The sequence below is a fragment of the Bactrocera neohumeralis genome, chromosome 5, assembly GCF_024586455.1.
Source record: "Bactrocera neohumeralis isolate Rockhampton chromosome 5, APGP_CSIRO_Bneo_wtdbg2-racon-allhic-juicebox.fasta_v2, whole genome shotgun sequence".
Taxonomy (NCBI): domain Eukaryota; kingdom Metazoa; phylum Arthropoda; class Insecta; order Diptera; family Tephritidae; genus Bactrocera; species Bactrocera neohumeralis.
Window position 1 is genome coordinate 39,417,826 of NC_065922.1, and position 27,993 is coordinate 39,445,818.

The window sequence follows — 27,993 nt, forward strand, 5'->3', positions numbered from 1 at the left end:
ATAGAATCGATGCTACTTCAGTCCTCACACAACCACGATTATTGCCAAAGTTCTGAGGCGGAACAAAATCCTCAAGTCGCTAAAAACTTGGTTGGCAACATATAAGGCAATCGGCAACATATAAGGCAATCGGCCTGACGGTCCTTCACCACGCCGGACGGCTATGGTCCCTTGGATGCAGTCAAACACCGTCGAGGGAGCTTCAGACACGCCAGAACTATCCGCACATAAGGCAATACGCCGACCAGACTTCGGACGCAACTAACTTCAGACGTGCACTGACCATAAACACCTTTATCGACTTCCTCTCAGTGAATGACGTACTTGAAATAAAACCACCACCCATTACAGACGATTACTTCGAGTTGCCGCGAGGATCGATAGTGAGCCTTGCGCAGCTTCGTTCGTGATGCTATAGCAAGTAAACTCCTGCTAGTCTGCCCACCAGGATTATTCCTGCTGCCCACTGTAGCGTTCTTAGAGCTACTCCATACCAGCCAGTAAGCGTGGGAATAGTCCGCGTCAGCATTTTCTCACCAACTGTCAAATTCTTCGCTACTCCAATATCAGCGCGGTCTTAACGACAACAACAACAACAGTATCAGATGCAGTTACAGCAGAATCGCTGAAATTGTGCCAATCATAGGAATCAGGCAGGGCTCATATTTTTCAAGTTTTAGTCTTAAGCCAGACTTTAAGAAGACCTTAGAAAATGAAATTGTAAAAGTTAAAATCCAAGTGGAGAAACAATTTGCTTAAATAAAAAAGTTATCAAATTGTAAAAGTGGAAATTAAAATTATTTTCTGGACAACAGCCGTAGGACTGAATCAATAATTTATATGATCAGCATGCATGCCCAGCTAATCCTACACATCTGACACCCCTCTCCTTATGGTCCAACTCCGTCGAGACAGCACGTTTTCTAGGCCTACCCTAACGGGGACTAGATAACCGTTACAATAAAATGTGCGTTAAAAATGTTTGCAAACTCGAACACATACGTTTGTTTATCAGTTTTTGCACAAGGCCTTTAAGAAAAAAATTGAAACTTTGTTCTGCGCGCTAACAAAATTTTTTCCGATGTGACTGTAAGTTACCGTTTTTCATTTCGGTAATGTTAAACTGTGGTGAAACACTATCACTTTTTGTGCTGTTACACGCTCATCTTGACGATTTCTCTATTCAATATCCAGAAGTCTACTTTGTAGGAATTTTGTGAATTATGTATTCCGTTTTATAGAGGAAAATTAGACACAGGCCAAATGATGCAAGGGTTTGCAGAAAACATACAAATCAGTTTTGTGAATTTTCAGAAAGTTTTAACACGACGTCAGCTAAACAGCTTCAATACAAAATAAAAAAATTGAATATTAGAGCAATTTTAATACACAATTTTTAGAAAATAGCTACAAAGTACTTATTTATAGAACTCATGCTCTTGCTCATCTTTTTTGATGTTATTTTTATATCCTTTCTCGAAATCCTTTCCTAAAACAATATAACGATTCTCTCTCACAGCATGCATTCCAGCCTCTTGACAAATGGCGTTTATATCCGCACCAGATATTTTATCTGGGCGTGCCACAAAATCTTCCAAGTCAACATCCTCACTTAAATTCATTTTCGAGGTAATTGTTGAAAATATCAATCTCTTTTGTCTTCTGTCTGGTAGTGGAAATTCGATTTTTCTATCCAAACGGCCAGGGCGTAAAAGTGCTGGATCCAATGTATCTGCTCGATTGGTTGCCATAATAACTTTAACATTTGTCGTTTGATCAAATCCGTCCATTTGATTCAAAAGCTCCAAAAGAATACGTTGAACCTCTCTATCTGCACCAGTTTGAGCATCAAACCGTTTTGTAGCTATAGCATCGATTTCATCAATGAAAATTATAGCCGGAGCATTTTCCTTCGCTAAACGAAAAACATCTCGTACCATTCTAGGACCTTCTCCAAGATACTTCTGAACGAATTCTGAACCAACAACACGTATAAATGATGCAGTGGTATGGTGTGCTACTGCCTTTGCCAACATAGTTTTTCCACAACCAGGTGGTCCATACATAAGCACTCCTCGGGGAGGGTCAATACCTATAAATTGGGATTAAAGTTTATTTGAATTGCTTTGCTAATTACCATTATTTATTACCAATTTGTTTGTACAACTCGAAGTGCGTCAAAGGTAATTCAACAGCTTCACGTATTTCCTGTTTTTGCATATCCATGCCACCAATATCTGCGTAACTTACGTCTGGCTTTTCATCAGGTTGAAGCATAGAAATAGAACTATCGGCTTCTGGGGGTAGTACGTCTACCAAAGCATTACTGTGTTTATGCAATGCAACCGATGCCGAAGGTTTTAATAATTCTCGATCAATCGTAGATAATATGCGAACATAGTAATTAGAACCGGTAGTAGAACCCACTATTCCCGTATTCTGGTCAACAGCTTCCAAAAATTGCCCAATAACCAATGGGACCGATTGAATACGTTTAACCTCCTCTTGAGCATGAAGGTATTCTTTCTTTAAATTACGTTGTTCGTCCTTAATATATTCTTCTTGCACTTCCAAAAATTCGAGTGTTTTTTGGAGTTTCTAAAAAAAAGCTAAATTAAGTAAATACCAATAAAAACATTCACACATTTCATTACCTTATATCTGACATATAAATCATCTATGTCAAGTTCATCTAAGGAACTATGCGCATCCTTTAACTTAAAGTCAAGTATATCCTCCTACAAATTTTAAGATATTTAATATTAAAATAAACAATTATATTCTGTATACCTTTTCCGGAATAAGTACATCCATTTTTGAGTGTAGTAATTATTGAACGCACAATATAAAATTTGTAATGAAAATGACTGGGTAAAATTTTAAAGCCTTGCCATTTCAATAAATACTGCATGGTGATGCCATATTAAAATTATTATGGTATGTGAATCTGTTATACATTAGGTATATTTGATTGCAGCGAACTATTATGCTATTATTTGTTGAGTATAGAAAATATGCGAATATAATTATTAGATTATTAAGGTTCTCCTTTATTACTACAAACTTACTTACTTGGAGTTATTTTCGCCTAGATCCCAATTTTCGTGTACATATTTTAGGATTTGTGTTTAATTTCTATATTGTTTTCGTATATCAAGGCAAATATATGTACAAGATATTATTTTAATTTCCTTTTTAATTCTTTAATTTAATTTATTAACTGCATTAATCCGGATTAATTCAGGTGTTAGTGAAGATAACTCCGTTGCTAACTTTAAAATTTTAGAGTTAGCTGCATTTTTATTGGCAACATAGTTATAAATAGCCAATTGTGAATACAAAACAAGCAACGCTAACAGCTGTTTTTCAAATTTTCGATAATAAAAGAAGATTTATGTTATGATACAGTTTAAAAAAAAACGTGTTGGTATGTTTTTGTTATAAAAAATGGTTTTTTAAAAATGTGGTCGGCTAAGAACCGCAGTGTTTATCTTCTATCCATTTTCATTGGAAATATTATAAAAATTCCAATCAGCTGTTTACGAGAGTTTCAAACTTGCATAACTGACATCTGTCACCTACAAATTTAGAATTGATTAAGTGCGCAGTTAACCCGGATTAACGCTGTAGTCTGTCGAGGCTATTACGGTAACACATTTTCTTCAGCAGCCTTATAAGTTTTAGTTATGATTAGCAAGCGGCCGGCCTATTCCAACATTCACACTTGAAAATAAAAATATGCCATGCTCATATATTATTTGATAGTTTAAAATCGAAAATAACTGTAATAAAAGTAGAGGACTATTCAAGGCAAGTATTTGGAATATATTAATTTCTTTAAAAGAAAAAAATATACGAAAATTACTAATTACACAAAAATATTCATGAAAACTATTGGAAAAACTTTAGATTTAATTCAATATATTCGGAATTATTTTTATTGTATTTGTAAATTTACTTATTCTAAATTGAAGCCTACAACTCTAACCTTGATAATATTATAGCATCACTAGGATAAAATAGAAAAAAAATCGAAAATTATCTATGAGATTCTGATTAGAATTATTGTGGCAACAATACACAAATAATAAATGAATAATTTGTCAATTTAATTCTGTTTTTAATATTAAAAATATGTCAGATGCATTAATTTTTCAATTGTTTCTTCCAATTGGATTTCTTTTTCGAATAAGATCGAATGAATATAGGAAAACTGCAAGCATAACATTTTCCATATAACTAAAAACGATTTATTTTGGAAAGAGTTGGTACTTATTGAAATTGATTAAATTTTGAAATCGAAACATAAAAAGACTTGTTGGCAACACTGATAGAAGTCGACATTTTGACGAAGTTTAACTCGTTCGATTTTTACACCCTGAGTACATAAATATTTTCTATGTAATACAATAAATGTATTCCAATAAAATAATGAACTTCAATACATTTCGGGTAGAATTTTGAGAATATAAGTAATTAAAGAATGTATGAAATGTATTGTTTTTGATAAAGAAGCCTTAATTGCCAAAGGCTGGAACTGACTAACGTCCGTGTGCTGCGGTAGGCTTCGCCGTCGCTCGCTGTGTTCGGTCGCCGCTGTTCTCGCTCCCACAGCTACTACATTGCCATATCCTTTGTGCTTTGCGTGCTTGTTACGCATCGATTTGGGCTAAACGTTAGATACCACCTAACAATATTTAGGGTGTAGTGTTTTGCTATTAAATGTTATTTACGCTCGCTATAATGTGAAATTTTACGAAAGTGATTTATTAAAACTAAAAAATGCGGCGATATATCCAAGAACAAAACTAGATTTAATTTTCATCTAGGCTATTGTTTACTGGTGAGTTCTTTCTACATAGTAATACACGTTGTATAATACATAGCGTTGGCTATTAGTACAAATTCAAAAGTAGTATGTACATTTAAAATTTTCCAGCGATCACTCAAAACCATTTAAAAAAAAGTTGAATATATCAAAGTTTATTCAAAAATACAACATGTGTATTCATAAAAAAATTTTGTAGAAGTGAAATGGTCCTATGAATAATAAAAAAGAAAGTGTAATTTGCAATTACTTGATTTGGTTGTAATATACACATAAGAAAAATCAGCTCAGACAATGTTTGGATACATTAGAAGCGTTTCTCACTTTAAACATTATATACTTGTACTATACTAAAGATGAATTTCCTAGGACAGCAAATCAATATTAAGACCTGATAGGACTCGAATGGTATTCTGTTACTGCAGTTTCAACCTCAAATGTTGCAAAGCTGTTTCCTTCTGTTCGCTAAATACTTATTGAACACACAAAATGTGTATATTTGTTATGGGAGAAAAGTGATTTTTATGACAAATGTCATTTAATGCTAATGTTATAATATATAAAAACTCTGAAGGCAATTGAATATTTCCACAACATCGCAATGCTATATTGGTTAACATTGGTAAGGAATCTACCGAAATAAATAAATACAAATTAGTAGCGCGAATATCTATACAAGTATATTAAGGGTGTAGGGTTTAGACACAGGTCTAGAGTGATATCACCGTTCCGACCATATTTGGGTCTAGGTGGAACGAATCGACCAACGATTGTCATCTAGGCGACATTTCTCCAAATTCATTTAGGGATTCCAATTAATTCGAAAATATAAAAAAATGACTAACAAATGTTTTAATATTAGCAAATAATTTCCTACGTTAATGTATGTCTTGACTTCCTCAACTTATAACGGTAAGCTAATGCTGTTATCATAATTAATTTTTTGTTGTTATACCTTATTATCGCTTTCTAACGAAGTTTGATTGTACAAAGAAATATGTTATTTGTAAAAATATTGAATATTAATTGACAGTCGTAGTAACAATACATTGTTTTATATGTAGCTGTTAGACAAAAAATAAAATACCTTGTTCTACACATAAAAGCCAAAAATCCAACGCTGATTGCCAAAATTATGAATTGTTCGAGGAAATAGTATTTAAAGCTATAAATTTGGGTAAATTTTAGAATAGCATCCCCCGATTTCAAGGTTAAAATGGGTATGTATGGATAGGGGAAGTCCTCCAGATTAAGAGAATATATATATGTATATATGTATATATGTACATAGTTGCCGCTGATTTATGGTTGCATTTAAAGTTCAAAAATTCAACTATTTAAAATGCGTGTTTCTCCCTCTTATAATGAATTTTATAGTTATATTTTTTTTTATATCCACTAATACTTCACTAATTCGTTTCTAACCATTTATTTTATATTAAATAGTGCAAAAATAACTTTTATTCAACAATTAACTTTTGTTCATTTATTTTCGTTCACACAATAACAAAAGGGTTGCATTCTAACTAATAATCAGTGCTACCTTACGTTCATATTTTACAGAAGAACCAAAAGAAATAAAGAAAACAAATAATACCCCAATGCCAGGAAATATATAACACATTAGTTTTCCGCATATATGTAATTCCTTTCTGCATTGACGACCTTCGGCCGCGCTTCAAAAAAATAACCCTCTGTCGGACCAACACCTGGGCGTGCTCAGTTCTTTTGCGTTGAACTCCTTTTTGCGTTGGCGGCCTTCGACCGCGCTTCACAAAAATAACCCTCGGTCGGACCAACACCTGGGCGTGCTCAGTTTTAACTACTATATGTATATATATTCTAGATCTGGAGAACCTCCTCTATCCATACATACCCATTTTAACCCCGAAATCGGGGGATGCTATTCTAAATCGCAGCCATAAATTTTGTAAAAAGTTACGGTACCGTTAGAAAGGGGAAATCCTCCTGATTAAAAAATTTAAAGGTCATAGGTACCGCAAACACTTATTTTACGAGATATTCGACCTTAAAGTTCAAAAATTCCCAAAATTCGAACATTTCAAGAAGTTTTTCACCACATTAAACACACTTTACGCGTAAAAAAACGAATTTCGTTATAAATGTGGTATATACTAGGGGAGATGAAGAAAATGCAAAAATAATGTTGCTAACACTTATATTTTTAAACTATTCTCGATTGAAAATTCAAAAATTTGTATTAATAACACATGGTATCTCAATGTTTCGCTAAATTTTTTCACATTTTTCACTTTGTATATTTAAATATACACTTTAAAGATTGAAATAAGTCCACATTTTACTTTTATTTTGTTATTTTTTAGCTAAATTTATTAATTTAAAAATCACTTACCACACTTTTGGCTGAAGAGGTTAGAGTGTTTACAATTATGAGATAAACCAGCTTTGCCACATCTTAAAAACCAAATATGAAGGATTTATCAACGACAACGTTTTCTTTGTTTGGACTTTCGCGTGATTCTTTTTTCTATATTAACTATAATAAAAAATACTTTTCAACATTTTTCAAGCTATAATTGAGTCGTGAAGAATTTTTCCATATACATATGTGTATGTATAATATGTGATTTATATTTAATAAACACATTCTATGATAATATTATAAAATGTATATCATTGTAATCTAACATTTTAATATATTACAATTTTATATTATAACAAGATCAAGTCGCTCTAAAAAAATAACACTTCTCGAGCCAAACCCTGGGTGACTGAAGTACTTTCGCGTAGTACTCCTATCTGTGATAAACACTTGTATTTATTAGAACCAAGATTGCTTAACTGTGGGACGGCATTTCAAACTCCTTACGTACAGAAACCATTGGTTTTCGGAAAATGCAAAAGAACAGCTGGTACGACGAGGAGTGCCGTGTCGCAGCGGAGAGAAAACAGGCTGCCTACCTCGCAACGTTACGATCGACCACAACACGTGCGGGATGGGATAGATACCGTGAGTTGAAGAGGGAAGCGAGACGCATTTGCAGACAGAAAAAGAGAGCGGCCGAAATGCGTGAGTATGAAGAGCTTCACAAGCTGGCCGACAGGAGTAGTGCTCGAAAATTCTACGAAAAAATGCGGCCGCTTACAGAAGGTTTCAAGACCGGAGCATACTCTTGTAGAGCCCCCAAAGGTGATCTAGTCACCGATGCCCAGAGCATACTTGAATTATGGAGGGAACACTTCTCCAGCCTGCTGAATGGCAGTGAACGTACAACGCTAGGAGAAGGCGAAAGCGATTCCCCAATCGATGACGATGGAGATGACGTTCCATTGCCCGACCATGAAGAAGTTCGAATAGCAATCACCCGCCTGAAGAACAACAAAGCGGCGGTGGCCGATGGATTGCCGGCCGAGCTATTCAAACACGGCGGCGAAGAACTTATAAAGAGCATGCATCAGCTTCTTTGTAAAATATGGTCGGGCGAAAGCATGCCCAACGATTGGAATTTAAGTGTGCTATGCCCAATCCATAAAAAGGGAGACCTCACAATCTGCGCCAACTACCGTGGGATAAGCCTCCTCAACATCGCGTATAAGGTTCTGTCGAGCGTATTGTGTGAAAGATTAAAGCCCACTGTCAACAAACTGATTGGACCTTATCAGTGTGGCTTTAGACAACCGATCAGATATTCACCATGCGCCAAATCTTGGGAAAAGACCCTTGAAAGGAGAATCGACACATACCACCTCTTCGTCGGTTTCAAAGCTGCTTTCGACAGCACGAAAAGGAGCTGCCTTTATGCCGCGATGTCTGAATTTGGAACCCGCAAAACTAATACGACTTTGTAAACTGACGTTGAGTACCACCAAAAGCTCATCGGCTTCAACACCCGCGCCGTTCTGCTTTCTCCAGACTGGACAACGAAGCAAAGCAAATGGAAGACAAGACGAAATATCTGCTGTCATCAAACAAACAGTCGTCGTACTCGCGACTTGGCTCTCACGTCACTGTTGACAGTCATAACTTTGAAGTTGTAGATAGTTTCGTATATTTGGGAACCAGCATAAACACCACCAACAATGTCAGCCTAGAAATAAAACGCAGGATAACTCTTGCCAACAGGTGCTACTTCGATCTGAGTAGGAAATTGAGAAGCAAAGTATCCTCTCTCGACAAACAAAAACCAAACTCTATAAGTCGCTCATAATTCCCGTCCTGCTATATGGTGCAGAGGCTTGGACGATGACAGCAACTGATGAGTCCACGGTGCAAGTTTTCGAGCGAAAGGTTCTGCGAAAGATTTATGGTCCTTTGCGTATTGGCCTCGCGAATATCGCACTCAATGGAACGATGAGCTGTACGAGATATACGACGACATTGACATAGTTCAGCAAATTAAAAGACAGCGGCTACGCTGGCTAGGTCATGTTGTCCGAATGGACGAAAACACTCCAGCTCTGAAAGTATTCGACGCAGTACTCGCCGGGGGAAGCAGAGGAAGAAGAAGACCTCCACTCCGTTGGAAGGACCAAGTGGAGAAGAACCTGGCTTCGCTTGGAATATCCAATTGGCGCCACGTAGCGAAAAGAAGAAACGACTGGCGCGCTGTTGTTAACTCGGCTATAATCGCGTAAGCGGTGTCTACGCCAGTAAAAAAGAAGATTGCTAAATAGAGAGAGAGGAATTATAGAGAAAAATAGAAATTTCAGCTAATTGATCATTATTGTTTATTATCATCCTCCATTTCCTCATAATTGTTAGCACATAAATGATTTTCACTACGAGTATAAAAAGTAATTTCTAAAATATAGAATTCGTATATCTTCTTCTTAAATCTAGTAAAATAGGTTGTTGAAATGTTCGAATTTTGGGAATTTTTGAACTTTTTATAACCTTATATCCGTAAGACTTTCTCTATCCAACGGTAATTTCAGATGGCGGCGCCAAAGAAATCGGAAGTTCAGATGTACCACAAAAAACCGTTAAGCGCGACGGTGGTAGAGTGATTGTCCGGGGAGCGTTTTCCCGGCACAGCGTTTAACAATTGACGAGAATAGATGGTAGAATGGACCAATTTTCATATGTCATATCTCTACATTCCCAAAAAGCTAAGGTACCATTCTCGTTCGAATCTGTCTGTCTGTGAGTTGGATTTTTAGCGCTCACTGCAAAAAGTATTGATAACGTCCCGATTAAAACCAGCGCCGACTCTCAATGAAAACCGCATTGAAAATGTATGGAGTGATGTTAAGATACAGATTGCTCAGAAAAGTTTTAAAAAATATTGATGAATTGATCGTGCAGGCATGGTACGCAATTCCACAAGTGGATGCCAGAAGTTGGTGGATGTCAAGCAATTTTGAAAAATTCGTAGACACATTACATAGCATTAATGTTGTAATTTTCTTATTTTCCGCAGAATTGGCACCGTGCTATTTCTATGTCCAGACCAAAATACGCAATTAGAAACTCAATAATTTTTTTTAAGATATATGAAAAAAATCTTATAAATTGTTTGTACTTAACTTACTTGTTCATAGATTTATGACATGCTAATGAAAATATTCAATTTGTTTTCTGGTTAGATTAAGAATAAACTTCGTATTATTAGATGCTCAAAGTGTGCTGTCCCTCAGTCCACGTCTGTATGTTTCTTCATACAAAACTGTAATTTGTTATGAGGAAACGCAAAAATGAGAGACTTTTAGGCTGAACAGTCGTGGTCCGCCCTCTAAATGGTTATATGTACATATCTTCCAAACCGTTGAAGTTAACTAAGCCAAACTTGTTGAGAGAAAGTCTCAACACTACGTCTTCGCACATTCTGAAAATAGGTATAATCATACAATAACCTCGCCATCTTCTCATATATAGGTTATGTTAAAAACTACTAAAAATGCGATAATCCACTGGTGGAGAGAGGCTTTATAGGAGCTGGTGTAAAAATTTTACAATCGGGGTGACACCGCCCGCATTTAGGTGAAATCCTGTACTCAAGAAATTTCACCAAAATTTAGTGTGTGAGCTAACCTCAAATCAGATATACATGATACAAACTCAACCAAGGGACTAAGTATAGTATATTGGATATATGTACATATATGTAGTCTAAGGTATCGACCAATTTCCCACGACAATCGGTTCTACGCACCGGAATTGACTCGAATTTCATCCGACCAAGGGCTGTTCTTTCGACGATCTAACCCGGTTTGGATCGGTTTAAAAAAAAAAAAAAAAAACAATTTCTTTCATATTCAGCGCTAACCCACATTATTTTTAGGAAGACTTGTCCGATATATTCGGTATAGAGCAAGTTTGCATATACTTCATTCAAAAAATAATTCAGTTAACATTTGAATAAAATTTTTCTTAGTCCCGTATTTGGATTCGATATTAACGAAAAATATGACACAAAGCATTTTTTCATAATAATACAAGTATTTTTAGGTCAATATTACTGTCAGTATATATGTATTAAGAATTATTTGTCACTTTTTAGTTCAATGTCCTAGTATAAAAGCATGGTTTTAGCCTTTTAAATCATATTTATTATTTAGACACACGTGGTATTTTCACTTTCTTTAAGGATTTGTTTGAGTAAATTTGTTACTCAAATGACATCATTGTAAAGTTGATGATTTTAGCTGCATAGTTTTAGAAGTATTTTTTTTTTTTGCAGGATGATTAGTTAATGGCTTAAGCTGCATAGTTTTAGAATAATTTTTTTATTTTTTTGGAGTGCCTAGCAAACCCTCGGTTCTTCTTTCAGTGCCATTCAGTTTCAGTTACAAACATACAGATGAAGTTAATGAAAGCGTTATAAATCCGCTAAATGCATTGGGTACAGGTATTTGATGTCTGGCTCCCTGAAAAATTCTAATCGGATTTTGATAATTTTTGGATATAAGATCAAATACTTTAAGGGTACTATGTGTGCAAAGGTTTTCCCCCGATATATTCATTGACGTACATATATTGGAACTGAAAGGTGCTGATGGAATTTAAAGTTGCGTTGTTGTATATTGTAGAAGTGGGAGGTGCCGTGAGCACTGCCCGGCTTCTTGGTTGTGAAGTTAAAACTTGTAGCGTGTTTATTCAGTGAATTATCGCGCTTTTAGTACTTTTTAACTTAACCGCTATATAGACATGAGGTGTGGTTATTATTTTTATAGGGTATGAAAAGACTTCTTTTCAGCAACTTTTGTTGAGTTTATTTCAGGGGATTGTCACTTGTTACCGTGATCTCTTGTACCAAATTACAGTTCGGTATCCAAATTATGAGCTTAGTTATCAAACTTAAAGGGTTTTCGTTTAATGGCATTTTGTAGGCGTGGCAGTGCTCCGATTACACCCACCAGCAATACATATATAACTCTCTTGGGGTGTTCCTTAGTACCCAAGAGAGGTATGTATATCTGTTGTAACAATCCCCAACAATTTGCTTTAAACATTCATTTTTAATCCTAACATCGGCATTAAAAAATTAAAATCTAATTTTTAAACCAAATTTTTTTAATTAAATTAAGAAAACATTTTCGGCTCTAAACTACATATAGTATATTCAGAATTTTAATTTTACTAAGATATTTTACGCATAAACCGATTTATACAATAGCATACAAATTTGTAGACCTTACTCCTTTTCTGCGATGAATTTATCAATGAATGTTTTATACTTCCATAACAAAGATATATAACAGGGTATATTAAGTTTTCCACGGAGTTTGAAACACCCAGTAAGAGTTTGTTCATAAGTTGAAAATTGTAATTTATTTTTCAAAATCTATGTCATCTACCTCAAAGTAATCCCCTTTGGCCCCAATTTACTTGAGCCAACGTTTTTCCAATCCTCGAAACAGTTGTTAAAGTCAGTGTAAAAAGTTGTTAAAGTAGTGTTTGCTGAATATCCTGAAGTCACATTGCTGAATATCCTGAAGTCACATAAGCTAAATCAGGCGACCTCTTTTTACAAATAGCTTCGCGTAAACGACGGCTTCGGCTCCCCTTTGACACGATATTCGGCCTATTAATCGTCTGTTTCATAGCATAGATCCAAGACTCATCGCCAGTAATAATACGTGTCTTGACATCCTGGTAGTGGGAAAGCAGTATGTCACAGACGTTAAACTGATGCGGTTTTTCGAAAAAATCAGTTATTTTAGAACCAATCGTGCTTTCACGGTATGGCCGCCAGTAAGCCGGTGCAAGCCTTTTAAATGGCCTCTACGTCTACATATCGCTTTCCTTTCATGGGCAAATGCATTTTTCCGAAAAGGAAGAAGTCGCACGGTGCCATATCAGGTGAATACGGCGAGTGGTTAATGGTTAAAATGTGATTTTTGGTCAAATAATCGGTCAATGATGTCCTTCGAATGTTGGATTCTGAGCAATTTTTGGTCGTCAGTCAATTTGTGCAGAGCAAACCATGCACACACCTTTCGTAAGCCCAAATGGTCGGTCAAAATTCGATAAATCGATGTTTGGAGATGTTCAATTCCATTTTCATAAATTTCAATAATGATTTCGGCTGATTTTTGATGAATTCACGTACAATTTCGATGGAATTTCTGGTGAACCCGGATTTTGATTGGCCCAAATGTTGATCGTCATTTATGTTCATCAATTGAAACGTTTCGGTAAAAATCTTTACCAATTTAAAAACAATACTTAATGTTGGCTCTTTGTTAGAGGCTCATTTTCGCACCAATAACACAAACATACTGACACTTAAAACGCAATAACTTCACTTCCAATCAATGAAATATCATGAAATTCTCACTGGACAATCGATAAAGTTAGCAGATTAACGCAACAGTTGACATATAGATGGCACCACCAGGGGGCGCAAGATTCAAAAAGTCCTGTTTATTTTGAAATGCGCCTTGTATTGTATCATCTCATATTTTCATACGATCAGTGATTTATCCGGTTTATACCGGTTCTGCCTGCTTGTTTCAAGTAAACAGCGTATTTTACGATCATTTTATTTAAAAAAAAAATTATCAGAAATTTAACGGTGTCCGAAACGGTTACGTGTTCTATTTTTGGATAGCAAAACGTTTTTGAGTTCACATTCTTTTACGTTTTTGAAATTACTGAGTTTAAGATTTATAGGTACGTATACAATGCCTAGGCAGTGCGTAAATTGTGCCAACAGTTTTTGTTATGTGTGCGAAGAACTAACTTTTAAATCGCAAAAACGCAATTTTACTCGGCTTGTGCTAAAACCTTACGAACTGTATTTTGGTGTTAAAGTTAGGGACCAAGAAAAGCATGAGCCCCTCATATCTGTTGTAAAACTTGTGTAACATTGTTAACAGCTTGGTCAAAAAGTTCATATCAATTGAATTCAATTGAAGGACACCTTACATATCTTAGATATCATATTTTCTATCGCATTGTAATAAATGTAACTTGTATTCGTCACTCCGGAGTACTCTATTCCAGTATTGGGGATTTTTTTTACATTTACTTTGCAAATCTTAACAGCTTCTTAATATTTAGTTTTTGATACTAGAGTTTCTTTTGGCAAAGAATCCACGAAGGTTCGATTCTTCTAAGCGCCTTCTTATCGTCCGAACTGATGTGTCTCCATTAATTTGATGTCCTACTTTAGCCTTTATTTCACGAGAAGTCATGAACGGGTTGATTTTGCTCGTACTACAAATTATCCAGTCTTCTGACGGACTGGTTTTTCGCGGTTCTGAACTTCTTTGCAGGTTTTGTGCTTTGTTTTTTTTTTTTTTTATACAATTAAATAGCTCTAAATATAAATTTTTAGAGCAAGCGAACTTTTGTGCGATAGCCGACATTGATTTCTCCTTCTGATAGCACCTCACAATTAGCTCTCTCATTTTTGAAGTACATGACATTTTTTTTGCAGATTCTAATAACTGAAACGTATTTAAATTATTGCCAGTATATTTTACTGTTAAGTTAAAAAAAAAATCGAAAATATAAAGAAAAAACTCCGCGTTTCTAATTCCGTGGCCAGCCAAGAAACACAAAACGGGAAATATTTTCTTTTTTTTTAATAACCAATCAGCAAATAGCCATATGTTTACTTACAAAAACCATTCATCGCCTGAACCATGAATAACGGTGCTCATAATTTACAGTGCGCGTCTTATAAAAAGTATACAGCAATTTGATTTTTTCTACCATATCATTTCTAATTATAAGGCCTCCACTGTATTTGTAATTCATATTTTTTTATAAATAATATAATATTTTAAGTATAAAATGAAAATTTGCTTATTTGCTTAATATATGTATGTATATGTACATATGTATATATATAGTACAATTGTCACTTAATAATTTGATCAATAAATATGTTTAATTTTTTGTTACAGCTAAACGGCATCATTGCGCAGCTTCAAAATGTCTCGCTTTGGATTGCGAAGCAGTTCGGATATCTTCAAAGTCTCTGAGGAGCAAACAAATCGCAAGAAAATTGGTCCCGACAGCAAAATGTCATCGAAACGAAGTTGTCAGAAGAAAAAGAAACTTATTTACTTGGATAAAGATGAGAGATTGAACGAGTCTTGTACTCAAAAGGAAGAAAATAAGTCCCCGGTTTCTATTATGTGTAGTTTGCCTCTGAACCGATTAAGTGGATTTATAGAGAAACTTAAAACAAACAATTTGAGTTTTGAAATTAAAAACCAATATAGTAATAAAAGTTCCCATAATGAAGAAGAAGGAGTAGATGGAAACAATTTGTGTAATAAACAATCTACTGGAACTGTCTGTGACAACGTTGGTTCAAATCATCAGGAATTCGACGACTGCACTTCATCTGTTGAAGAAAGTGTAAGAATTCTTTGCTTGTACTGTGATAAAAAGTTCACGTCCTACAAAATGCAACTGAAACATGTAGAAAAGTTTCACATTCAACATAAGAATCGCAGATGTAGTGGCCGCAACTCACAAGTGGCAGTACTAAGCGATTCAAAGAAACAGCGAGGAGATCCATGCGGCATCGTAGTAGCCAAATATCCAGGCTGTACATACTGCAAACGATCTAGGACTAATCAAATTGAGGCATCGATTAAGGATTTAAACGATCTTTTTATTCATTTCGTTGATTGCCATCCGGACAAATATTTTGGATGTAAATCTTGTGTACAACGCTTTCCAAATAATTCCAAATTGTCCCAACATATGCAAACCATTCATAAGGATATACCACATTTCACTGATGATAGTTTAAAATGCAAAGATTATGATTTAACTATATCGGAAAAGGAGGATGCTGAAAAGAGCTGTCGAGATAAATTTAAAATGTCAAAACCACGTTGTTCTAAAGCACAAAAGAATGCTAATGCTATTAGCATTCTGACTGCATCTACTGAGGACGCTATCCCCACGAATTCCAATACAATAATGGGTGCTGAAGAACCAATTTTATCTAGATTAGGACTAGCACAAAATCGACTACCTAATAGCAGAAAAGGTATTCGTTCACGAAAAGATAGCATCCTCTCAGACTCAATACTGAAGCCTGATCAGCCATCTGTTTATATGACAGCAGTCAAAGCACGTAATAAATCTGGAAAAAATGCAATCAGAGAGAGTGGTGATGCCGAAGTGGTTTTTCGTATGCCGACAAGAACGGAAATATTGTCCAGTGTATTCGATGAAAACTTTTACAGAGATGTTGTTTCAAATGTTCGACATAATCTATTATATTTTTTGGATGGGAAGCTTTCGGGAAATATGGGCAGTGCCATGAATATGAATTCATCTATTTCTTTGATTAAACATCAAATACCAACTATTAGAAGTACGTTGGCTGAAAGTCCCATTGTCCCAGATGATCGAAATAATATAGATAGTGAGATTCATGCTGCCACAAGTCTGTCAACAACTACAGCTTTTCCAACGCTCTTAACTGCAGAACAATATGGTGGAGATGCAGTTTTATCAAAAATTCGGAGGCCACATACAAAGCATTCTTGGAAGTGGAAGTGGGACAGTGTGAAAAAATTTAAGTTAATAAATGAAGGTGGAAAAATAGTAAAGAAAATGAAGCAACCAATGTTGGGCCTGCGCGATTTATCAAAACTGGATATGTGGACTCAACTGTCTATGCGTCGAAAACACGAAATACAACAATACATTTTAAATGTTGGTTCCCATTCGAATGAAAGTGTACGTGAAGAAAAGCAACGAATAAATGAACAACTCAATTATATTTTGGACATGCGCCTATTACCTCACATCATCCTGGAACAAAATGAGCAAGCAATAATCAAAATCGAAAATGATGAATTCGGAATATTATCCCATATGCCAAATAGTGAGGAAGATGGAGCATATAACATTCTGACTCAATCATTTGTCGATGAAACCTTTTTTTCCATACTTCAACTTTCACCTAATCACGAACATCATTTTAATCGAACACAGTTTGTATTAAGTGGAGAATGGGCACGACCACGATGCTATCTATGTATGTGTTGTGGCGCAAAGTTCGAAAAGTTGAAATCATTAGAGGAGCATAAAATGTTTCGCCATTCGCATGTTCTTTCCGCGCACTATGAGGTTGTTGGGCGCGAGTTACTGGCAGGAAACTCGCTATGTCACTTATTTATACCTAATAGAGCACTCAGTTATTATGGCAATGAAAGTTACAATAACTCGAATATTGTACGTAAAATTGGTTGGAAAAAGAATGAGTTGATTCACCTAAGTCGAAGATTATTAACGGGTTCAACAGGAGATGATGACTCTTCTGATAGTATACAATCGACTCTAAATAGTTGCACATTAAATGTTTACAGTGCTAAACATAGCACAACCACAGATGAGTGTGACACTGACACAAAAACCACCTTAGACATTAACACCGGATCACCATCTAATAGTATGCAATCGTCGAATTCCCTTTTCACAGCACCGTCGAAACTGCATCTCAAATATAAGGAGGCAGCTTCAATTTCTACAAAATGTTCCAAATGCTCTCGCAGATGTAATGGAACGTTGGATTTGTATCGGCACATGTTAGATTGCTCAGGTGATTATATATGGTCTTTAGCGAAGAAACGAAAATACCGTTACTATTGTGGATCGAAAAAACGGCGCTCATGGAACAAGCATAATTTCGCGGAGTTACGCAAAAAGCCTCAAAAAATCGCAAAACCATCGCCGCCATCAAATGACACTGAAGAAAGCATTTCTTCTTCCAAAGTTAAAACTCCATCAAGACAGCGCCCTAGTGATGGTAAGCATTCATGTAGACTAGATATATTTTATAAATAATTTTTGTGTTAAAAAATGTTCCTTCAAAGTGCTTAGCGCATTTCACTTTAAGCGCTCCATGTCGGTTTTAATGAAGTTAAGTGGACAAGTTTTTGTAAAAATATTGTGGTTTAGCGTTGAGAGCGAAGTGATTTTCATCCACTGGTTGATGTTTCTTTTATATACTCAAAATTTAATTAAAACTAGTATCTATATCATTTGAGTTAATTAAGTTTATCTAATAACGGGTTTTTCAATAAGAGCGCTACAAAAGTTTATTAAATAAAACCAAAGCAGTTTGGGATACCAATGAAGTTCTTTATTCCTGTGAAAGTACATTCGATGACATTATATTCTTTTTCATGGCTACCACTAGCATGCTTGCAAAAGTCCGGACGCCGAACCCAATTTCGACGGTTTTCAAGCATAAATCGGCCGATGTTGCTGCAATTTCACTTTCGATATTGGTACGAAGTTCATCAATCGTCGCTGACTTGTTGGCATAGACCATAGACTTAGCGCACGACGTTCACCAAATTTGGTTTTCAATAAATCGATTGAAACATTCGCTGTGTGGCTTGTGGCGCCGCCCTGTGGAAACCACATATTGTCTAAGTCCATATCCTCCAATTCGGGCAAAAAATATTCGGTTATCATTAAGCGGTAGCAATTCCCATTCACAGAAACGTGCCGGTCTTGATGATCACGGAAGAAGTACGACCCAATGACGCCGCCGGCCCAAAAACCACACCAAATCGTAATTTTTTCGTAATGCAATGGTGACTCATTTAGTACGTATGCACAGGAATAAAAAATTTCATTGATAATCCCAAACCGTTTTTCTTTAACCGCTTTTATTGAAAGACCCGTTATAAACATCCGGTACTCGAAGTAAAATGTAGAAATGAAAATATAGAAGTACTATATCGCCGAAAGTATAAAATAATAGTATATCCTATATGATTGTAATCCTTTCTTTTTACCATCAAATAATGAATATTGAATTCCTTCGCAACATTTTTTAATATAAAGTTCTATGAATATTTGAAAATATTTCTCCGACTTTGGTCATTCCAAATAGCGAGAGTATAAAATTTTCGGTTACTACATGATAGCTCTTCATTTTACGAATAAGTAAACTACAGGAAAAATAACCATTTTTAATAGAATCTATTGATTGCTAGATTTTTTTCCGATTTCAATTGGCTCGCTGTATACAGGTTGTCAACTAAAAGAAACATATTGTATGCTCGATTCAACTCGAATTTGACATGATGTTTAAATATAATTTGATTATTTCTATAAATCTATTTTTATTTTATGAAATTACAACAAAAAGCCTATAAAAATTTACATGCTGCGACTACTTTATCGTGGTTATCACATGAAAATATGTAGAATTGACATACTAAACACTTCAGATTATTTGAAGTGTAGTTTAAAGATTTGAGCTGTTTTATATTAAATTTTAACAAGTTTTTACAAGAATTATTTTTTCTCTTCCCTTAGCTGAATCAATTAAAAAGATGCTGGAAAACTTACCGCCGAAACGCATTTGCAAAAAAATATTCCCGGCGTTGACCAAAACAAAGAAATCGAAGTTTATAACGAAACATAAGATATACAGTAGTCAAGGAAGACTTAGATCTACACGGGCTAGACAAATTTCAAAGCTATCAAAATCCAAAGTAAAATTTTCCAACAAAACTACCAAAACTAAGAAAAGATTGCATCATAAATCAGACAAAATGCTCTTGAAACACAAGCCCAAAAATTTACTTAAAGTGGATAGAAGTACAGAGAGTAACGACGATATAAATGGTTTTACAAGTAATATAGAAAATGAAAATCATAGAAAAGCTCAAACTTCTAGCAATATTTTACCTCAAGTCGATGCATTCTCTCATAAATGCGATGTGATTAATGAAGAAACAGTTTTGGAAAAATGTAATACGCCATATGTTGTTGAATGTACGGACGAACCAGCAAAGAATTCAACAGAAAATACCACAATTCCGAATGAGAGTAGAGTCTGTGACAGCTTACGTTCAAATAAATTTGGGACAGATTTTCAAAAATTGTCGACTCTTGATATTTCGGTAAACAATGAGGCCAAAAACAACTCGCAATATATTGATAATGTTACCTGCAATAAGAAAAGAAGCAAAAAAATTAATGACTGTATTGCGATGCTGACCGGTAAATTGGAGGAAAAACTAAAGACTGAAAAAAGTTCATTAAACAAAGATGAGTCATGCATAGAAAAAGAAATTAACAGCGAAAGCAAAAATAAGTTAAGCAGTGAATCCAAAACGCCTAAAAGAAAAGCACTTTCGCGAAAAATAATAAAAGTTGACAGTATACCCTCCCAATCATCAATAGCTAAAGTTGAGGTAATGCTGCAAACTACAACCACAACCGCACCAATTATATCGAAAATGCCGTCTACTTCAATCGTAGAAAATGCGTCAAATACAAAAATGTTAACAGTCGCTACGTCAACAGTAACAATAACCACATGCAAACCAACGGTTCAAAATAATTTAAATTACCTCCCGAAACCAGCAAATATAAATCTGTTGCAAGAAAATAATAAATATTCTTTGTTAAATAAACAGTCCACGCAATTAGTATCAACCAATTCCGGTTCTGTTTTATCCGTAATGCCACCAATATCCTTGGCTTCATCGAATGCTACTTCATTATTGCTGCCAAAACCTCCCGCACCGTTAGTCGTGGAAAAAAAGAAAAAAACAACGCCAGCAATGCTAAATACAAACACAATTGCTGAATTGGTACCTCCGTTTCCAACACTGCCACTTAATCTTCCATTGCAAGCTATACAAGTCCATCCAACACCCATACCGCCGCTGCCCCAGCCGCCTGTTTTAACAGTATTACCACAGCCACCTCTTCTATCAACGCCGGTGCCTATCGCTCCTGTTGTACCTGTTGCTCCTATGGCGCCCATTGTACCCGTAGCACCAATGACACCTATAGTGCCTGTTGCGCCCTTATTTAATTCGGAGCCACTCAATTTATCCAATACGAAAAATATCAAAAAACCAAATGTGAACGAATTAGTTTGTTTACCTCCATATCGGGGTGGCATACCTATGAGAAGACAAACCATTTGTGGTTTTGAAGCTAGAAATTTTATTCTGGAAGATGAACCTTTAGACCTCTCTAAAAAATGTAACAAAGATCAATTAAAGGATGTAACGCCTGTGATGCCACTTCTACCTATTATTAAGCCCATGGAGGTCCATAATATTCCTCCTATTGGCATGAATATGGCTATTGCGTCACATCAAGATGCTGTTTTAAATAAGCAATTCTATTCGAATCTTGAACTGCTAAAGATTCCACAAATACGCAATCCTGGAAATTCGAATAGCAATGAAGTGAGTTTTGTGAATTCAATCCCAAAATGTCCGGTTAAAAAACGTAATGTAGGTAAAAACAACAACGAACCGACTTCAAAGACAGAAACTTCAAATAGAAATAAGGGCAGTAATAAAGAAGCTTTATTGAACAAAAAAGATAACTTAATGAAGGGAAAAAACTCTCAAAAAATGGATGATGAAGTTATTAATCATATCGATGATGCTATAAATTCGGTGATTAATGCTGTTAAGGCAAGTTTGCCAGATAATGAGGATGATGTTGGTGGCAAATATAATAAGTGCAATAAAAATATTGATCAAGTGCAACCAGTAAATCTAATACCTCTAGCTAATCAAAGAAAAGCAGTTCAGGCAGAGCTCCCTACAACGTCGACTCAAATTCTTATGACGCATTTACCATTGCCTGAATCATCCTTAAACATGCAAAAGTGTAACGAAGAAGTAACGAAAAATGAAGTAACAGTTGGTAGTTCAATGAAGCCTTTGGTGCAACTACCTCAAAAACGTTACGTTCGATCGAAAACTGTAGATTGTCGTCCAAACGCGTTATCAATTGCTCCAGAAAACACATCAGATAATTTGCTACATCAAACTGAGTTACCCGTGGTTGAGCTCAACGTAATAGCCGCAACAACTACAAACATTGTTTCTAATATATCGGAATGCTCAAAAAGTGTCAATGTTATGCCTGAAGATAAACTTGAGATCCCAATTATAGACTGTAAAACGAAAAGTTCAAGCTGTGAAACCTCTTTTCAAAACTGCGAAACAGTATTATGCCAAAAAACAAATAACGATTTAAGTGTTTCTAACGAAACGCACTTAAATGATAAAGAACCTTCAAGTCTTCCGTCTGAACCACAAAAGAAATGCATTTCTCCCGCAGTCGAAGTTTCGAATGAAATAAATCCAAACATTACAACTGAAGAAAATATGAGCAACATTAATAATACGTCATCTGGCTTCCATAGTTGTGGACAAGTCGATAGCACCGTGGAAGCTACGAAGAAACAAAGACGTCGACGTAAAAATGAGTTAGCTGCTATTGTGGCTGACCAACTTCTGGAAAGCTTTAAAATTGATAAAACCCGTCGTGATAATCTTAAAAAGTTGGAAAATTTAGCATACGAAAAGAGTGAGGACCTGTTTGTTACAGGGATGTTATTAATGTCAAGTACAAAGAGAATTGTTACATGTGCTAAAACCGATCAACTAAGTAATGATGTGAACTCGAATAAAAATACTGATAGCGTAAATCGGCAAAGGCAAGAGCAAAACAAAACCAAAGCAGCCAAGGTGAAGCACAAACAAAATGCTTGTAACAATAAAACCATCCAGCTTGCAGACATAATACCAGCTCTCGTGAATACAAACAATGGTCCGAATGAGAAATGTAGGGACGATAAAAGTGCTGTAAATAAAAGAATTAAAAAACGACAATCTCGTAGCAAAGGCAAACCATTGGACAATGAGAATATAAGCAAATTAAAATCATCACTTGAGTCATTTTCTATTGGTATAGAAAAGCAGCTTACAGAATTAGAAGCTAGAAACTCAACTACTATTAACGTTCCTGAAACAAAAGTCTTAAATACTTCCCCAGTTTCTATGAGACTATCTCTTCTAAGGCCAAGTATACTTTCTGCCAACATCGAGTCGAATTTAAATGAACAAAAAGCGCTCACTATTGAAAGTAAAACTGCAATTTCCAGCCGTGATCCGCGCCTCAATAAGAACATACACAAAAATGATCATAATGAATTTTCTGAAACGGCACCAGCGGAAAAGGATAAGAATTTGGAAGAAATAGGTGATGTTGAGGAAGATAATTATCTTACAGAAATCGCTAAAAACGTAAACGAGAAGATAATGTCTTCAGAAAATGAAGAGTTTATGTTCGTAAATGATGGCTTTGAATTAGCTAATGAACTGCAAGATGATTCAAATAGCAAATTTTATAGCCGTCCACCAACTTCTATGAGTGTTCGAAGTGCTCCAAACTTTAACGATGATCGCTCGAATTTCGGATCAATTTGTGATGAAAATACGAATACAGAAGTGATGGACATGGATTTAGAAGACGAAATGAGTGTGTATACCAGTTATTCACAAGATGTAGGAAGAGGTCGTGGCAGAAGAAGGCGTCGACGAAGAAGTATTTTGTTAAAACGGAGACCAAAAAAACGTGTAACTCATGACAGTTCGGCAGAGAAATTCGAGTGTACATTGTGCAAAAAAATCTTCTATTCACTGAACTCATTGACGAAACACAACATGACTTTAGCCCATGTATCAAAATTATCTGCACAAGAGTACCTATTATCGAAAAAAATGGAGAACACATCAGTTCAGATTGAACCCAACAATAAAGATACGCAAAAATATATTCCAACTGACTCCACAGTTTCTCGAAAACCAGCGGACAACAGTGATACAAATCGAGTTTCTGAATTGAATGATTCTGATCTTCCACATACCAATCGCTTGGAACAACGGGTTCATACTGTCAATATCACGGGAAAAAGGGAACTTTTTGATACTGACAAAGGTAAACCACCTTTTAATAATGCGCCACGCTTGAATCTCAATCCAGATGAACGATTGTTTTTCGAATGTTGTAACATATTGAAAGGGGCGGAAACAACATGTGTAAATAATGTCGAAGATAATAATATTGGCGGTGCATTTGATTACAACTTCAAAGACAAAAGTCCAGTATGCATGATCCCAAGCAGTACATTCAAATCGTTACCTGGTGAAATCTCCAAAAAGCAGATGACAATAGAACCAGTTAGTGGCAAATCCAAAATCCATCAACAAGAATTTAGAAGTCCCTCGGTTCAACAGGCAACTATTTTAAACAAAGTTGGGCCTACTACATCCACTCGAGATCAGTAAGTATAATTATTATGGACAAAGTGCATCCGTCTAGTATAATTTACAAATTAGAAATTTGTATTCCCAATTATATTTTATTTACTAATGTTTTCTTTTTTATTGTCATTGCAAAAACTACTTTATTGTTTATGAAAAACTATAAATATTACTTTCTTCAGCACAACTCTTACCAAAGCTGGAATAATTAGTTCAATTTTTTCTACTAATATTTCCAATTTAAGTTCAAATGATTTGTTTACTAATCATGGAACTTATAATTTATTTTCATAATTTCGAAAAAAAAGACATCAAACTGGTGGTTAAAGGAACTGTTAAAATTTTACTTAGCTTACTATTTTTCTTTGGTGATTTCGATTTCTTTAAACAAATCATTTTACATTTTAGTACTTTTAATAATACTGCACCAATATATGTAAACTAAATTTTGTGCAAACTAAACAAAATTTCGTCCGGTTTTAGTATATATCTCATATATTTCAATAGAAGATATGTCAATTAAATCAAACGAGAATAATTAGCATTATGCAAGAGGTTTCTGTTGATTGATTTAAATATAAATATTAGTGATAATATGACGTACCTATGATAATATAACCGTGTTCCCAATGATGTGTCAAATATGATTGTAATCTATTCAAGATTTCGAATACCCGTAAATAATTCTCCGGCTTGATCCTTGACAATTGCGAGAGTGTAAAACATTCGATTATACAAGAGCTTAACTCTTCCTTCCTTCGTCTAGAAGATCTTGTTGCGCAACTCAGTATTTAAATTGTTTGGTCATGATACGTTTCCTAGTATACTCAGATCAGTAGCATTATGCGATGTACAATCTTGCTTCGTACCTAGGTCAAGTAGGCAAGCCAGTCATAAGTAGTCTTACACAATACATTTGAAAGCCAATACCATATGGAATGCGGCCAGTCTATTGATGGTTTGAATTTGGCGTCCCTTATGCAAATATGAATTAAATTTATTGATTTTATTCGTTTCGTTGTGTGAGTTTGTTTCATTAAAAATATCGTAAGAGAGCGAACTTCCATTAATATTGGCTTATAATAGTTCAAAGTAATGCAATCAGAAAATCACAACTAAGTTCTAAGAATTTTAAGTAATGGGTAAATCTAAATTAATAGCGATTTTTTTATCACTTGGTATCTGTGATCAACGGAGTTAATATTTTATACTTAATAAAGCTTTTTGGTTTTTTTTCAGACGCGCTGCTTCTCCTAACTATTCCGCCATTTCTCAGTTTTCAGCGGTAACGAATGCAACGTCTAGATTTAAAACTAAAGCTGCTATGAAAGGTTATGAAAATACTAATGTGGACTTATCAATGTGTAAGGAATTGGAAGCCAAATCGCCAGCTGTCTGTAAACTGACAGAATTAGCTGAAATCGCCTTGGGAAATGAGAAATCAAATTCACCAGAATTTACCTCCATATCAAATAACCAGGAAGGCTCCATATATAGGCGGTTAGCAAGTCGAGAATATATAACATCGTCAGTCGCAGTTGATAATCCAAAAAATTGTATTGACGGTAATGACAATGCAGACCGAATCAAAAGTAGTGAAGCTCAAAGTTCTACATCATCGAAAACCATAATGCATTCTTCCAAAATAAAATCTGTAGTGGGAGAACATAGTAAAGAAGCCTGCAAAAGAATTGTTATACCTGAGAGGCCGTTCAAAAATATCGGTCTCGAGGAGAAGGAAACAATTACTTTTCAAAAGCCCAAAACAACTGTTAATTTGCTAACAGATGATAACAGTATTTCTACAACTAGCTACTCGGATCGTGATGATTTTGATTTTGCCTCTTTGAGTTGCGATGAAGAGCCTAGCCCAAAGGTGAGTAACGAAAGAAATATCAAAGATAACTCGGATAGTAGTTCTAGTCGAGCAACAGCTAAAACTTTTGAGAATAAATCACTCATAATGGATCGCATATTTAAGAATATGGGTACGAAAGCAAAAACATCTGTTAAAGTACAAAGTATAGGAATCCAGAAAGACCCGTCACCCAAAGCGGATATCAATCAATTGTTTGATGAATTACGTGGTGATTGTGGTCCTAAAGTGAGAGGATCCGAGAGCACTTCAAAAAAGCATACTAGTTTAGATAGCTCTGAAAACTTGCAACTTAAGCAAAGGCAAACAGCATCTCAAACGGAAAGGCCATTATCGTTTACTCGTGGATCGAAAGAGAGCCGAAAGAAATCCAATGTTACTTCGAAAAGCCAGAAAGAAATAACGAGACTGCAATCGGAATTAGGTATGAGTCAAGAAGAGATTGTCAAACTAATTAACGAAGGGCAGAGAAAATCGAAAAGACGTTGTGCGACAAATAGACCAAAAAAGTTGGTGGAAATGTGGAGCTCAGATGAGTATGAGGAATTTTTGTCTACGAAAGATATAATTGCCTTAATAGAGGAAAAGGAAAAGCAAGAAACCCGAAAAAAACGAAAGACCTCGAATCACTTAAGTCCATGCAATAATAAGAATAAAGTTATTGAAACTCCAAAGCTAATAACTGGTAGGAGAAAAAGTGTAAGGTGTGTAGCTGATAATAAGGAAAGACATATAGAGGCCTCTGTAGAGTTGCAAAATTATCACTGCAGTAAATCGAAGGCTCAGAGCAATCATGTGCCGATACATTCCTTGGAGAATAAAGGAAAACATACTCGTAGTTGTACAACAGTTGACAGCGATATTAAACTTAAAAATAATATTAGTAGCGAATTAAACCATAAAAGTACAACTAATCGCCTAAGTAATAAGAAAAAACGGTTGGCTAAAGCCAGTTCCGAAACTGTTGTACCCAAATCGTTAGCATTAATTGGGGAAAATAAAAAGGAGTCTAAAATGGAAACCACTTCCACAGAAAATGCTAAAGATATGCGGCAAGGGAAGGAGGAAAAACTCGATAACAATTTATCAGATTTGAAGCAAATTAATTCTAGAACTAGGAGTAATAAAGATAGAAAGCATGTTGAATGTAAGGAAATTGTAAATAACACAAAATCATTACCTAGGGAACCTGGCACTAGTGTTGTAGTTAATAAGAAACACACTAATAATCAAAGCTATAAGAATCGAAGAAAAAATCAATCACATCAATCGCCCCCACGTCGTAAACGTTTGGCATCTGAAAAACTGTACTACTGGTCGTCGTCAAGCGATGAAGATTTTGGTAAAATTAATGCGACGTGTGCCCAAGAGTTTGATGGCGGCGAACAATATCAAAAGCATGGTTGGATTGTAGGAGATTCTCATAAAAAATTAGTAACTTTACTCGCAATAGCAAAAGGAAATAAAAAAGTTGATAATAGTTGTGGAGTAAAGAAAAATGTTTGCAGGAAAAAAAACTAATGTTGAATAAGCATGTAAATATATAGTTTTAAAATTAAGCTAATGTTATATGTATAACGGATTTTTTATTAAATATATTTTTAAAATAAAGCCTAGCTTATGGTAATTTTCAGAAAATGTTGAACTTAGTTAATTGGGTTTTCATTGAATAAAAAGTTGTAATCTATTTCATTTTATACTAGCTCTGAAACAATGTATTTTACAATTGTTATATTGTATTTAATAAAGTTGTTGGGTTAGGTGAGCGATTATAAGTATA

General features: G+C 35.1%; 2 protein-coding genes across 2 annotated transcripts; one reads left to right on the plus strand and one right to left on the minus strand.

Moving 5' to 3' along the window:
• Window positions 1-1,364: 1,364 nt before the first annotated feature.
• On the minus strand, window positions 1,365-2,908 carry LOC126760083 (26S proteasome regulatory subunit 6B). The gene is made up of 4 exons (XM_050475466.1): window positions 2,791-2,908; window positions 2,655-2,738; window positions 2,151-2,598; window positions 1,365-2,092 (listed from the first exon to the last, which is right to left on the minus strand). Exons 1-4 carry the CDS (start codon window positions 2,812-2,814, stop codon window positions 1,419-1,421), a joined length of 1,230 nt encoding a protein of 409 aa, XP_050331423.1. The 5' UTR covers window positions 2,815-2,908; the 3' UTR covers window positions 1,365-1,418.
• A 1,451-nt stretch (window positions 2,909-4,359) lies between these two features.
• On the plus strand, window positions 4,360-27,862 carry LOC126760058 (uncharacterized). The gene is made up of 4 exons (XM_050475409.1): window positions 4,360-4,843; window positions 15,167-18,039; window positions 19,566-24,357; window positions 25,577-27,862. Exons 2-4 carry the CDS (start codon window positions 15,195-15,197, stop codon window positions 27,732-27,734), a joined length of 9,795 nt encoding a protein of 3,264 aa, XP_050331366.1. The 5' UTR covers window positions 4,360-4,843; window positions 15,167-15,194; the 3' UTR covers window positions 27,735-27,862.
• Window positions 27,863-27,993: the final 131 nt, after the last annotated feature.

Excerpts from the sequence above, each read along its gene's own strand:
- LOC126760083 (XM_050475466.1), bottom strand. The coding sequence starts at position 2,814 with ATGGATGTACTTATTCCGGAAAAG. Across the intron at positions 2,739-2,790 it reads ATGTACTTATTCCGGAAAAG|GAGGATATACTTGACTTTAA; the intron begins GTATACAGAATA and ends TAAAATTTGTAG. Across the intron at positions 2,093-2,150 it reads CGAGTTGTACAAACAAATTG|GTATTGACCCTCCCCGAGGA; the intron begins GTAATAAATAAT and ends CCCAATTTATAG.
- LOC126760058 (XM_050475409.1), top strand. The coding sequence starts at position 15,195 with ATGTCTCGCTTTGGATTGCGAAGCAGTTCGGATATCTTCAAAGTCTCT. Across the intron at positions 18,040-19,565 it reads AAGACAGCGCCCTAGTGATG|CTGAATCAATTAAAAAGATG; the intron begins GTAAGCATTCAT and ends CTCTTCCCTTAG. Across the intron at positions 24,358-25,576 it reads ACTACATCCACTCGAGATCA|ACGCGCTGCTTCTCCTAACT; the intron begins GTAAGTATAATT and ends GTTTTTTTTCAG.